Source organism: Simochromis diagramma, unplaced genomic scaffold (assembly GCF_900408965.1).
Source record: "Simochromis diagramma unplaced genomic scaffold, fSimDia1.1 OVJJ01000284.1, whole genome shotgun sequence".
In the NCBI taxonomy this organism is placed as follows: Eukaryota; Metazoa; Chordata; class Actinopteri; order Cichliformes; family Cichlidae; genus Simochromis; species Simochromis diagramma.
This window is the reverse complement of record NW_024386871.1, coordinates 1,451,922-1,465,964: the sequence shown is the minus strand read 5'-3', so window position 1 is coordinate 1,465,964 and position 14,043 is coordinate 1,451,922. Positions and strand designations below refer to the sequence as shown.

Genomic DNA, 14,043 nt, shown 5'->3' with positions numbered 1-14,043 from the left:
CTTTTAAAGGCACGTGGTCTTAAATTTCGATCAGCTGTAAAACAGCCTGTTTCAGTTTAAGTATTGTTTTAAATAAATTACATGCTCAAAAAATGTTTTGTCCTATTCCCATTTATTCTTGTTGCATGTTGAAGCTCTACTTGGAACCTTGTAAAGATTCAATCATTCAAAATATGATTTTTTGCCATTTTTGATTGGGACTGTACTACAAATGCAAAATTGTAAAGGAAATAATAGATTTATACATAGTTGTTAAACATTGTCAGTCTGCCCCAGGGCAGCTGTGGCTACAACCGTAGCTTGCCTCCACCAGTGTGTGAATGTGAGAGTGAATGAATAGTGGCATTGTAAAGTGCTTTGGGTGCCTTGAAAAGTGCTATATAAATCCAATCCATTATTATTATAATTATTGTTGTAAAACATTGTTAAGTTTGATGAAATTTCTATATTCAAAAATATAAAAAAAAATGTAAAAATGTTTACAACTGATAAATTATAGGCTTTGTGTACTCATCGACAAGAACATTGGATACAAAGTCATTAGGATGACTTCACTTTAGTAAAGGGGTGATAAATGGTTGCATGGAGATTGCAGAAGTGAAAATAATTCCTCTGTAGCCTGATCGTTGCTACTTATATCACCTATCCACAGTCAAGTTGCCATATGGGTAATGTAGGCTTTCAGATCATTACAAAGTGATCTTATATATAAAATAAAAATAATAGGAACAAACAATCTCATAGATAGGAGAGTGTACAATTCATCCCACTGTGTAACTGTGAGTACGCAGTGAGTGTGTGCAACATAATCTTGTTTCTCTTTTTCTCAAAAGATGATAGAAGATTTTTACAATGACTTACAACATTTTGAGAACAGAATCAATTTTCTCCACTCATACCTTGTTACCGGTGCCATTAATTACAAACACTGAGTGCATAATAACACACACAACTGTAAATCTTATGCTCCTATTATCTCCTGCAAATGCCACACAAAGCACGTCAAGTTTACTCTGAAATGAGATCTTACAAAATCATTATTGCAGTCATCATCGTTATGAAGTTACTGCAGACATCGGCTGGTTCTACAGTCTCACCTGGCAGTGAGTGTACATATGAAATGACTTCAAACACCCTAAAAAAACATGACAGATGCCAACAATATTAATGCAGCAGGAAGACTTCAGACAAACACGCTCCATCTGCTGTACTTCAAATAAACACAGATCCATATCTGGTGCATCAGCTTGAACCAAATCTCTCTCTCTCTCTCTCTCTCACACACACACACACACACACACACACACACACACACACACACACACACACACACACACACACACACAGAACAGTTCAGTTTGGGGTATCGCTGTGCTGCGTTTGGCTACAGTGCCCAACATATTTAATATAAATAACAGAAGGAGACCTGCACACAGACACTCTCTTCCTCTCCTGGTGGAGGTCGTTATGAGTTCTTCTCCCATTGGCAGGAAGAGTGTTTGTGAAACAGACGAAGCACTGCTGGCCATCACCACAGGAATGGGACTAACACGGACCTCAGATGGACACACACACACACACTGCTGACCAAAGCCCAGCATGGACAGAAGGTTTGATATAAAATTTCAGTCGAGGGTCACTAATGAGGTGTATAGGAGAGTCACGACACAGAGACACAATGGTGTTCTTCTACTGATTGTTTTAGATTAAGATACAGAGCAGCATGTAAGCCTGGTTAACTGATGATAATGTTATCTAATGAGAGACCAAATGCCAAGGCAGAGCTGGTCGAATATAAGCCAACATACTTTTGAACCATACTGATCACTGGTTAGTTGTGTATCAGCAGGATATTAGCAAACATGTCAAAGATGACTGGAAATTAGCCTGATCGGTTTAAAGTTACGGTTGCTCCAGTTTTCTCACCGTTATTTTAGCCTCTTCCTCTCTTAGATTTAGATCCCTCAGTACCTTCAGTACCTTCGTGTTCTGGCTACCTCCTTTTTATGGATCTTAGTTACTCTTTTAATCACAATTTACAGTTAGTTAAAGTAAAATGAAATGTCCTTCTAGGAAATCAAAGAAAGACTCACTGCAATGTTTGTAGATTTTTAAACCACAAAACCAAATGTTGAATGTTTGAAAGCTAACACTTGGGTAAAGTTAGTTGTTGTAGAAGTAGTGGGAACACACTAATCATATACTACAGATCAATAGGAGGTAAATGGAAGCAGGCAGACTACTCCTTTAAAACCTTATGAGCTCTTTGGGCACTATCCATGGTGCTGATCCCACTTAATACCCCATACAAGACGTGAACAACCAAGAGGATATGCTCCGATGTTCCCACTAGTTAGTTCCAGTGAGAAATAAATGAAGTGTCAGAAACAAACACAGCATTATCAGCACCACTACACATTCACTTCCACTAGTATATTAATGCCAGAGCATTGAAAACATACTACCTTTGAGTTTATTTTTTAGATATCTTCAATAAATACTATGTGATATCCACATAATAACTTCACAGACTGACTGCTTGCTAAAAGTTGTGTTAATAAAGTGGTTAAACTTCAAACCAGAACTAAAGTTTGTAGGACCTGATTTGGATTTTACAACAGCTGGCCATCTTCCCAGTCATCAGTGGCAAACGACATGGTTATCTGATCAGATTATGTGATTTATATGAGTTACTGCAAAGAGCTTATATTGAAAATCTAAGAGGCATTTTGATTTGACAGGAAAATCTGTCACTGACTAATAAGACTACCTCCAAGAACAGGTTGTACATATTTGCTTGTTAAGGAATCAACAAAGCAATCTCCTTCTTTTTTGCCCGCCATGCCACAGCTTTAACTAATCTACAGTGTGTGAGCTATGAGACGGATCTGCATTTTTCAACTTTGGTTACAAACAAGCTTGTGCCGTCTGAGCCTTTCTTTGTCCGGTAACAAGTCTGTGCACCTTAAACGAAACTTCATTTAGGACCTTCAATTAACCTCTTGAAATTAGAATTCATAATCCATTTATCATGCTTGTACGACCTTTGAGAATTCATAATCCATACATCACAGTTTTCAGAATGATGTATGGATTATATCCTTGCACGGCCTTCATAAGCTTCCAAGATATTTGCATACTGCAGCTGCTGCAGAACTTCATTACCTTCCGACAGTGCCTTCCCAATCTTAATGTGTGGTTGCCCTGTTAGACTATGTTTAGACTAATATCAGCTTGGCCAGCAAACTGTTTGATGGAATATCTGGGCTATAAAGTCATTTAAATCCTAATTACTATGCAACATTTCAAGGTGATATTCTGGCTCTAACTCATATGTTCTCGCCCAAATTTTGCCCAAATCTCTATTCTGCTTGCTGACATTTGTCTGTTGTCTTGTTAATGGATTCAGTCCCTTTTCATATCAAGGTCATCACATAAAAAAAGACATACACTGTACTCCCAACAGTTTATATGTTGACTAATGACTACATTTGCCCACTCAGAAGTGTGACCTCCCTCTCATGTGCTCCTTGAACTCTAGCACAATGCCTGGTACTGACCTGACGATATCAAATCTTAATACTACTGAGTCAACTTACATATTTTGCAATCACTTTTTCCTTTGCAGGCTTCTATAGAGTTGTTGCATATACAGTGTTGTGAATAGATATTTGCCCTCTTCCCTATTTTTTAGTTTTTTGCAAATTTGTCACACTTATATGTTTTAGATCATCAAACATAATGCTAACTTAATACTATACAAAGATAACCAACGTAATTAAAAAATGCAGTTTTAAATATTTTTTTATTAAGGGGGAAAATGCTATCAAAACCTGCCTGCTCCTCTGAGAAAAAGTAATTGGCCCTTCTTGTTAAATCATGAATTAATTGTGATTAACCACTTTTTTTTGGAAAGCTGAAAAACATGTTGATGATTTTTTTCTGTTCTCAAACTGCTCTTCTCTTAGAAGCTCTGGGTGGAGTCTGGGTGGAGTCTGGGTGGAGTTCCCCCCCCCTCATTGTTTTTCTTACCATGCTACCTCTTCTAACCTGTCTTCCCAATGTGATGTTTGTGCAATGTATGTATGGTTGGAAGGGGGCCAATTTCACTGCAGGTAACATGTACGTGTATCATTGCAGCGACAAATAAAGGCTTAATCATCATCAAAAAAAGTCTGGACTAAAACCAGATTGAGATGCTTTAGTATGACCTTAAACATGCTTGAAAAAACCCTCCAATGTCACTGAGTTAAAACAAATCTGCAATGAGTGTGAGGCAAAATCCCTCACAAGTGCACATTGATACGAAAGACTCGCTGCCAGTGATCACAAATGCTTGATTGCAGTACTTTCTACCAAGGGTGGCACAAACACAGGTTTAGGGGAGAATTATCTTTTCACACAGGGCCAGGTAGGAAGGATTTCTGTTTGACTCTATCAAATATATTAAATCATTTATCAATAGGCTACAACTTGTTCATGTGGAAAACATACATCCTCACAGCAGACTCTGTAAAGGTCTTCTAATCCGGTGTGTAATACACTGCTCATGCCCTTAATAACACATTTATGAACAAGCTCTCTGACTGATGCCAAAATCAAACGCGCACACTCTCTCCCAGCAGACAGATTACTGATTCTCCTGATATTGTTTCGGCTCTGTGAAATAGTGTCTGCTATCCTCAGGTCTCCCGGTACGGCAGCATCCCGTTAGCCTATCAGCATTTATAACCTGGTTTCCAAGGTTACGGCCCTCTAAGTCACTTCCAGTAAAAAAAATATTCAGGATGATGCTTGTTGGGAAACTCAGCCAGAGTCTGTATTAATTGTAACTTTATGAGGACAAATGTGTGTTAGACACAGGCATAATGGATATTCTGAGTGCTTCTCCTTTAGGATGAACCATCAAAACTGTCGTAAGCGTTCAGATTTGAATAAGAAGTAAGGTTAGATTTAAATGTAGGATTTGTTTAGAGTAAAGGGCAGGGTTGGGCATCTTATTATATGTTTTAGTGTTATAATATATATCCACCAATTATTTTTCTTCAGATTGCAGATTCTTGATGAAGGTGCCACAATATAGTGTCCTGATCAAAGCATTATAAAATATAAAGAATGGCTGTAGATTTCGAAGGTAAAAAATAATTTCATAGAAGTCTATGGGAAAATGATTCTCGGCACCTCTGCTCTGTGACTTTCCTGATGAGTGTACGGGCTCAGTCCCTAATTTCAAAATTGTGGTCATTATTACTGACTTATGTGAAATGCCGATATCTCAAACTAATATAAAGAGGAGAAATCATTATGATGCCTAACCAGAACCGACTCTATGAGAACACACAGCACAGCTACTTACACAGACATTAAATGATACATGTGCTATTAGGATTAAAGGATAAAGAAGGGAATATATCAGCGAGGGCCTTCACAAGTGTAGATGTTCCACAGTTAGTGAATTTCCAGTACAGTCTTTTGAATATTTGCATAACATGGAAATCGCTTATTGATATTATGCAAATATTCAAAAGACTGTACTACTTTTTTATTGTTTATTAGGAAGAATACAAAGCACGCTGTTACATGCTGAGAAGACGTCACTTTCCATTTACAAAGGCAGTGAAGGTTGGTTTCTCTGCCTTCTTTATACATTCTGCCCACACATACTGAATTCAGATTTTTGGGTTTTCCCACAGAGTGGTAGAATTGTAGCTATAGAGGGCAGCAACATGCTGATTCTGTGATCACCGCAAACATTCAGCCTTTACCAAAACCAAGATGAAGAACTAACTCGTCTCACACAATCAAGATTGGAAAAAATGGCGTACCACCTTCTGCTTCAAGCCAGAACATTTGTATTTTTCAAATATTTTATGAAAAATATTCCACACATTACAGTGAACATGTGAATAATAGACATGCAGAATCTATCTCCAGCACTCACCGTCTGGTCTGAACTGGGCTACTATGGTGACGGTCTGTCCTGCATTTTTCAGAGCTGCGGCTGCCTGCTCATGTGTTGCACTGGACAGGTCCACTCCATTCACCTACGAATACAGACACACACAATTAGCAGCTAAATATGCACTGACACGAGCAAATTGAAAACACTCACAAGTGCAGGTTTTGTTTTGATAGAACTCGCATACGATAATTCAAAATCACAGTAATTCTACAGGGACTGTCAGTGTCCCGACAGTCTGAGGATTAAATCTAGCGTGAATGTTGTGTGAAGAAAATTAAACCTATATTTCATTTTAACGGGACACACACCACATCGCGAGAATGCACTCAGTCATCGGAGGGCGCTGGTTGACTGGTAACGCACGAAAAACAAAGAAAAGTTATGTGAAGCTTAACTCCACCTTCAGATTAACAAATCACTGCAAATAAGCATCTGGAACTGATTCCAATGGCTCTACTTTTTAAGGTACAACATCCTTACAAAGCAAATCTGTTGTGAAACATTAATATAAACAGAATTAGGAGTTATTCACGAACGCTGTGTCGTACTTCTCAGGGATCTGTATGTGTGGTGTCTTAGTTCATACCGACAGGATGCGGTCTCCCTTTCGAAGTTCCCCACAGAGATCAGCTGGACCTCCAGCAAGAATGAAGGAAATGAAGATCCCTTCTCCATCTTCCCCTCCAACAATGTTAAATCCGAGACCTGTAGATCCCCTCTGCAGCACCACCCGTCTGGGTTCCCTGACAGAAACACAAATCAAACAAAGACATCACATCACGGCAACTTATATTGGTATTCTCCTTGTTTAGGACACCAGTTCATCAGTTTTGTAATGTATGAATACATTTGATGAGTCAGTGACTACACACATTTTGAAATAATGTTGTACTTCATTATATGACGTTCTCTGAATGTGGAAAAATTTGTGGTGATAAATGCTTAGTCTCTGCAGGAGGAAACAGTGCTTAACCCGAAGATTACTTTCTGTTTTCACCAGCAGATGTCAGCATCGCACTTTGTGGCACAGCGTGAACAATGAGAGCCGGTCTAGCCTCTACGTCTCGTAAAAAGGACGAAAGAAAAGAATCCAAGTCAACACAAGCGAGTGATGAAGCAGCTGGATGAATGGATGAAAAGCAAATAAAGTCGACCACTGGTAAAAGTTTTTACGCACACCGTCAGCATGTGTAAAAACAAGATAACAAGAGCGCTTCAGCTTGGTTCATGTCTCTTCTAAAAACAGAACAGTTCTTTTGTGTGTATTCGGAATCAGACACATTCATAAATGTGGGCTGTTGACTAATTTTGTATTGCAACAGCAAATCCTGGCCTCCTTTCAGATACTCCGAGCATGTATGAAAATTACTGCTGAGATAGAAATGAACCAGCGTGTCCCTCCATCTGATCCTTAACCTGAATTCATCTGTTGTGCAGAAGTTTTGCTCACTCAGTGGACATTTTTTAAAACCCATGATCTGCTATTTGTGTGACTAATCAGAGAGCGAGAGAGGAAAAATAGCTGGAGAAAAGAGAAGGACACACGTCAAAATGACCATTCTGCAGTCTGTCTGAGGCTTATCAGATTTATTATAATCAAAGCGCACTGATTGGCCCAAAAGGTCTATGACGAAATAGGTCATATTCTGGTAACCACGGTGATGCCAGTCGAGTGACGAGGGTTGTGATAAGCAGTAATCCCTCCATTAAAATGGATTAAGACAGTAGAGCAGCACTCAGGGTGTATCTGTGTGTGTGGTGTGTCTGTACGCATATGTAACCTGAGTTTACTTGACAGACAAAATTTGCAGGGCCATCTGCCTTTCACTGCCAAACACACACACACACACACACACACACACACACACAAATACACACAGAGCAAACACGGATGCAGAGGCAGAGCAGGGAAGAACTGAGGTCATCCTTCGCTGCTCTCACTAAAGATCTCAGAGCACAAAGGAAAGAAGCTTGAAAATACAAGATTTTGATTGTGGATTTTGTCATTTTATAAAATGCAAAACTAAACCAGTAACAAACTGAAAAACAATTTCTTCAAATTTTGTCAAATTATTTTTGTTTTTTTTTTCTTGGTTGACATCTGTGAATAAATGTGACTCTGACAAAGACTGTTTATAACCATCATATGATGTTAATATGCAAATGTTGGAAAGTTGTTTAATCTAACATAACTTCAAGTAAACCAACATGTACTTCTTTCGTGAAACAGCAGAAATCGACAGCCAAATATTGCCATGTCCATACCATGCTTAACAGTACTGATAATCTACTGTTGATTAATTTGTGATTAACTTCTGATCAGTTTTCAAAGTGGGGCTATTCTGCTAGTGGTGCATGTTCACGATGAAAGAAAAAATGGCAATATTTTAAATAACGACGTCAGCACATGTACAAGTAATTCCAACAGTTCAGACTGCTCTATATCTCACGCCTAATGAGATTTCCCAGCTGCTTAAGAGGCTCCATAGTGTAGTTTTGACTTTAGGTGAAAACATCTCTGCTTCACTCCCAGGAGGATACATGGCTAAACTTGGAATTGTAACAGGAATAGCATCCAGTGTTTAAGAAAACCTGCCAATTTAAACACAGGAGCGACCCTATGTGGCAACCCTTGTGAATAAGAAAGCATCTAATACTTGAAATAATGAAGTTATTCTTAATGTGGATATCTTAGGCTGCCCTTTTTAAAAAGGTCAGTGCATAACCTGTTTACAAGAGGCAGCCAGTAGGAAAAAAGTTGCCTTTAAGGGGGAGGAGCTAAAACAGCTTTTTCAGACAGTGCATGAACTGAGCTAACCAAAGATTATTTTCAACTTTCAATCATCCAAAGCTGCTTCAGTGGAGCTCCAAATTATCACAACAGGTCTGTTTTAATAGGCAGTTAAAACTTTAGAAACTTTATCTTGAATTATTATCTCATTTGACAGAAATTTCATTTCTTTCTGTGCGCTACAAAGATAAACTGAGATCTCACCGGGTGATATCATCGTCTCCTGCAATGGACCTGGGCAGCGGTGAGTATCTGGGGGTGGTCAGCGGGGCAGGGCTTACAGATTGGCTGCCACTCATGTAGGGGCTGATGTGGTTATCCTGGTGTGGGGAATATGCTGTGGGAACAAATACAGACATTTCTTCGTCTTATTTTAGTGTTACACATAAGACATGAATTCAAATGTGATTTCAGTAAGCTGCATTTAAGTAATCGAACAACCAACATAGAGGATGAAAACTATAGATAGATAGATAGATAGATAGATAGATAGATAGATAGATAGATAGATAGATAGATAGATAGATAGATAGATAGATAGATAGATAACAAGAACAGTATATACAGGTCACTTAGCGGTCACTTAGAAATGTACTTTTAAAAACATTTTTTCTATGTACACAGTTTTTAAATGATGCACTTTGAAAAAAGTACCGCAGAGCCAAGAAACGTCCTGAGAAATGACAGACAGCGTGATATATAGTATCTGTTAATATGGTAGATTCACAGCAGTGATAAATGACATGTTCTCTGTTAATATGCTCTGTTGGAGAAATGACAAGTGGCAGGAATCCAGAGAACCAAATTTACCCAGTCTGTTAATCGGACTGTTATATAACAAAAAACACTGTCTGGGAGATGTGATCATTATAGAATATATTCTTAATGTTACCACATAGATATGGAAGATCATTAAAACTGCTTTCATAAGAAACTGCTTTTATAAAACTAGTAAATCAAACTAGGTAATGTGCATTTCCAATCCAGTTAATCTATCATCCCAAACTGACGAAAGTGACGTCACATATTTAACAGAAAACTTCATGGATGTCAAATAATCGCTATCCTGAAACAGCTTTCTATAGTAGTCTTAATATTTACTTATTACTTATTATTATTTAATAAATAACTTACATATAAAAATATATGCAACTGTGATCTCACACTTCTGGCTTGCTTTTTTTAAATGCACCATTTCTTTAACATACAGATAGCTCTTATAACTAGGTACCGAGCTTGCATCAGCTTGACAGCTGATTTTCATTTAATATTAATATTCAACATATGACATAAAAGTTGCAAGCTAATCCTCATAACTTTGTTCTCATTGTTTCCTGTATGACCAGTTGACATGTATAAAGCTCTCTTCTGATCTAAGTCGAGTGATAACGATTGCTCCATTCTCCCCTCGGAGAGCTTTATTAGCTGATGCAATTTACTTTTTAAAGAGTCTACGTCTGTATCTTGTTGTTTTTCACCTGCTGATTCCGTTTTCTGAATATTTCTTGTTCTCAGGTGTCTTATAAAATGTGATATGAACCTCAATGAGACTGCGTGATTAAAGAAAGACTATATCTGATTATATCTTAGCTGAGTATATCTGATGGCATGTAAAGGGAGGACATGCAGATGTTCATAATGGTTTTTGTAAATACCTTTTTATTTTATGCAAAAGCTAATTTAACTCCATGTACCCGTTTACAGTTTACTTCACCTTTGCTTGACTTTTCTTTGTTTCCTTGATTGGTTGCTGGTCGAGTTTCATGATTCATGACAAGCTCTGAGTAAGAGTCACTGTTCAGGGCTTCAGTAAAAAGCAGCTCTCTCTATGTGTGGGAAGCAAACAAATTTCAGCTTTGTTCCTTGCTGTTTTCTTTCTTTTTCTTTTCTTTTTTTTTGTTCAGCACCATCTGGCTCTAAAACGCCTCACCATCTTGGTGGCAACGATGTGTACAACAGTCAGCGGCACGCTGTCTGACTGCAAGTTGTTTTTGAACTTCTCAAGAATAGCGAGAGTCTACGCAGACGGATGAAACTGGGTTTCACAAATACATGTTGTGCAATTAAAATATAAAAAATTCAACGTTCAGAACGTAGAACTCTTTTTGTGTACTCACAGTTAGTGACATCGGGTGGAGGGAAGTTGTCATTGATAAAAAGGGAGGTGTGTTTGGCCACACGCAGGTACACGACATCAGGAGTCGACTTTAGGGCGGCCACTGCCTCCTCGTGAGTTACCTCCTCCAAACAGGAACCATTTACCTGAACATAAATGACATAAACGGTATTATTTTCTACAGACATGCGCCACACATGATAAATATCCATCCATCCATCCATTCAGGTTCATGGGGATGGTACCCCTTTTAGGGTAACTTCTTTTTTAACAGTAATATGAAGTGCAACCTTCATATGCACTTTAGTGTGTATAATTAGATTTTTAAATCAAATTTGCACAAAAGAGAACAGAGTAAAAAAAAAAAAGAGGAAGTGTTTTCTTACAGCAACAAGCTTGTCGCCTATTTGTAGACGTCCATCTTTGTGTGCTGCTCCTCCCTCAATGATTTTGGTCACATAGATGCTGTTGTCGCCAGGGACATGTTGGTTTCCAACTCCACCAGCTATACTAAATCCTAAACCTGGAAGAATAAGTCACTGGGTCACACGCTTGAATATTTTCTTAACATCTGATACTTTTTTTGTAAGTCATAACACTGTTTTTTTATGAAGTGTTCTGCTATAGTACCACAACAACAATAACTGCAATATATCTGTGCTGGACTAATTGTAGACTTGGCAGTCTGTTGCTATGCTAGCACAGTCTCACCTTTGGGGCCTTTGACTAGTTTGATATCCAGGATTCTCTCGGTGAGGCTCCTCCTGCGTCGTATACACAGTCTGACCAGACCACCTGCCTCCTTTAGAGCCTCCACGGCGCCGCTGTGGGTCACTTCTCTGACGTCCGTCTCATTCACCCGGACTATACAGTCATTCACCCTGCATGGCAACAATACATAAAGTAAAGAAGTGAACTGCCTTGGATGGGGGAGATGAACTGGGAGGAAAAACAAATGTTATGCAGCTCAGTCTAAGACCAAAGTGGGAAAGGAGCTGCTGACAGTGAGTGGTCGCTTTCTTTTCGAGAATTAAAGCTAAACTAGACATACGTCCTGAAATGGGGAGATTGGAGTGGGTGAGTGAACACAATCAAATACCAGAAACTGAAAAGAGACAGTTCTTGGTTCAATCAGACATCTCTTGTTCATTTTCAAAGATTGTCTACAGCCACTGGCTTTACCAAGGTAGTTACCTTGGTATGGGTAAAGAGAAAAACTGCGAGGGATTCACATCCCTTTATTCTGTAGTATAATAACAAGCCGAAGCTCTCATGGTGAAGTCTGTTGTAAAGCTAGACAGCCAATTTACTGTGATTGGAGATGCTCTCCACACAGCAGCCTCTCACAATGTTAGCTGAGTTTGCTGGCAGCTGCTGAAAGCATTGCTGTCTAAGTTCAATAACTCCAGAACAATAATGTTACCTGCTCGATCAATGCCACACCAATAATTAGGTAAATCTGCTGCCACAGGTGTGACGCTACACACATGAACAGTATTGCTTCAGTTTGAATGTGAAAAAGGAGGATTATTAGAGGACTACAAATCCATTCTGCATGCCCAATTTCTGCAAACACTTGTGATAAATGTTCAGACTAAGATGGTTCAATTTCTAACTTTGAGGGCAGCAGCTGAGCTCGGGCATGTAGCACCCAAGAAGCGCTGCACCTGCACATAATGTAATCAAATAATTCTTGCTCACGTCTAATGAAAGCAACAGTGTCTGTGTTTGCACCTGAGTCGTCCATTCTGGGCTGCAGCTCCTCCAGGTATAATCTTGGTGATGAAGATCGAGGGGTCATCTCCAATGTGGGGGTTATCGGTCCCTCCAGCGATACTGAAGCCGAGGCCTGAGTTACCCTACGCATAGACACAGATACACAGAGTGTTTTAAAGGTTAAAAAAGCACTAATACAGGTTTTAAAAGATTACTGTGCACCGTGATATTAACTGATTAATGTTAGTCTAGGCAGGCCATAAAGTCGAGCTCAGCTGCTTTTCAGATCAAGTGATCTTAAAGTCAACAGACATCAGCTGACAGCTTAGCCCTTCCCTACATCCAACTGGCAAACCTCATACAGAATTTGAGTTGATTCAGTGAGCCCACAGTTTCTTGGTTCATGTCAGATTTGTAGACATTATGCCTGCTCTGCTCTGTTCAGCATCATGTAATCCAACACAGAAGACAGAAAACCAACTGGTCCAGTTGCTGTGGCCAAGGTTTTATAGCAGACTAAGGATGGACCACAATGTACGTGCCACGGTCCTGTGTCGTGACCCAGTGTTCTGTGTTATTATTAATCTTTGATTTCATCATGGTTTCTCATTACTAGTCTTTTTGGTTTATGGTTCTGTATTTCTAGCTCTAGTTCTTCTTTGTTTTTTGATCTCCAGTTTTTCTGTGCCCTTCATATTTAGTGTAGGTTTAGTTCTGTCTTTGTGTTTATTTTCTTGTTCCCCAGTCAGTCGTGTCTCATGTCGCAGTTTGTTACTCCTGTCCCTGTGTTCCCTCTGTTCAGTGGCAAGTCCGTGCCTCTGTGCCTGTCGTGTGTTTCCTGTTTTATCTTGATAGTCCCTGTCCCTGTGTGGTTTTTCTTCCCTTGTCTCGTTGGGTCTGATTTGTCCCAGCTGTGTTACCACCTGTTCCCCACCTGCTCGTCCTAGTCCTGTGTTTCTCTCTATTAGTTGTCGCATTGTACCCTCACTATGCTGTGTGTTTTTTCGCTGTGCTCCTTGTAGTTTTCTAGCTCTGTTTCCCAGTGTTAGTGTTTTGATTTTGGTTCGTATTTCTAGTTCCTCATTTTTGGTTTTGTTTTCTGTTTGTTTGAAGAATCACTTACAGCCAAAATAAAGCTGCCTCTTTTAGTTGATCCTTGCGTTTATGAGTCCTGCATTTGGGTCCTGCCTGCCACACAGCAAACCATGACAATATGTGACCTATCCCAACTAGATTCTACTATTCTAATTACCTCAAGCAAGCTTAATCCCTGTATCATCATACATTTACCACAGAAAGAGGTGAAGCTGAACTCTCTTTGGCATACAGGTTATATGTACTGGTGCTCTTCAACACAGTGCAGCCTCCTTTTCTTTTACAAGGAGTTGTTCAACCAGATGAAGTCGTGCAGCAATGAGTCGTGTAACTTAATGTTAAATATAAAAAAGAAAAAAGGCG

General features: G+C 39.1%; 1 protein-coding gene across 5 annotated transcripts in view; it reads right to left on the bottom strand.

The window, feature by feature from the left end:
- LOC120733390 (discs large homolog 1-like protein) overlaps positions 1 to 14,043 on the bottom strand; it is a 114,636-nt gene that overhangs the window by 30,903 nt on the left and 69,690 nt on the right. For all 5 annotated transcript variants that reach the window (XM_040031529.1, XM_040031530.1, XM_040031531.1 and 2 more), the window contains 7 exons: positions 12,604 to 12,728; positions 11,581 to 11,750; positions 11,256 to 11,392; positions 10,871 to 11,015; positions 8,958 to 9,090; positions 6,549 to 6,705; positions 5,942 to 6,044 (listed from right to left, as the gene is read on the bottom strand). In XM_040031529.1, the coding sequence (XP_039887463.1) occupies positions 5,942 to 6,044; positions 6,549 to 6,705; positions 8,958 to 9,090; positions 10,871 to 11,015; positions 11,256 to 11,392; positions 11,581 to 11,750; positions 12,604 to 12,728 (970 nt within the window). The remainder of the gene's footprint in view (positions 1 to 5,941; positions 6,045 to 6,548; positions 6,706 to 8,957; positions 9,091 to 10,870; positions 11,016 to 11,255; positions 11,393 to 11,580; positions 11,751 to 12,603; positions 12,729 to 14,043) is intronic.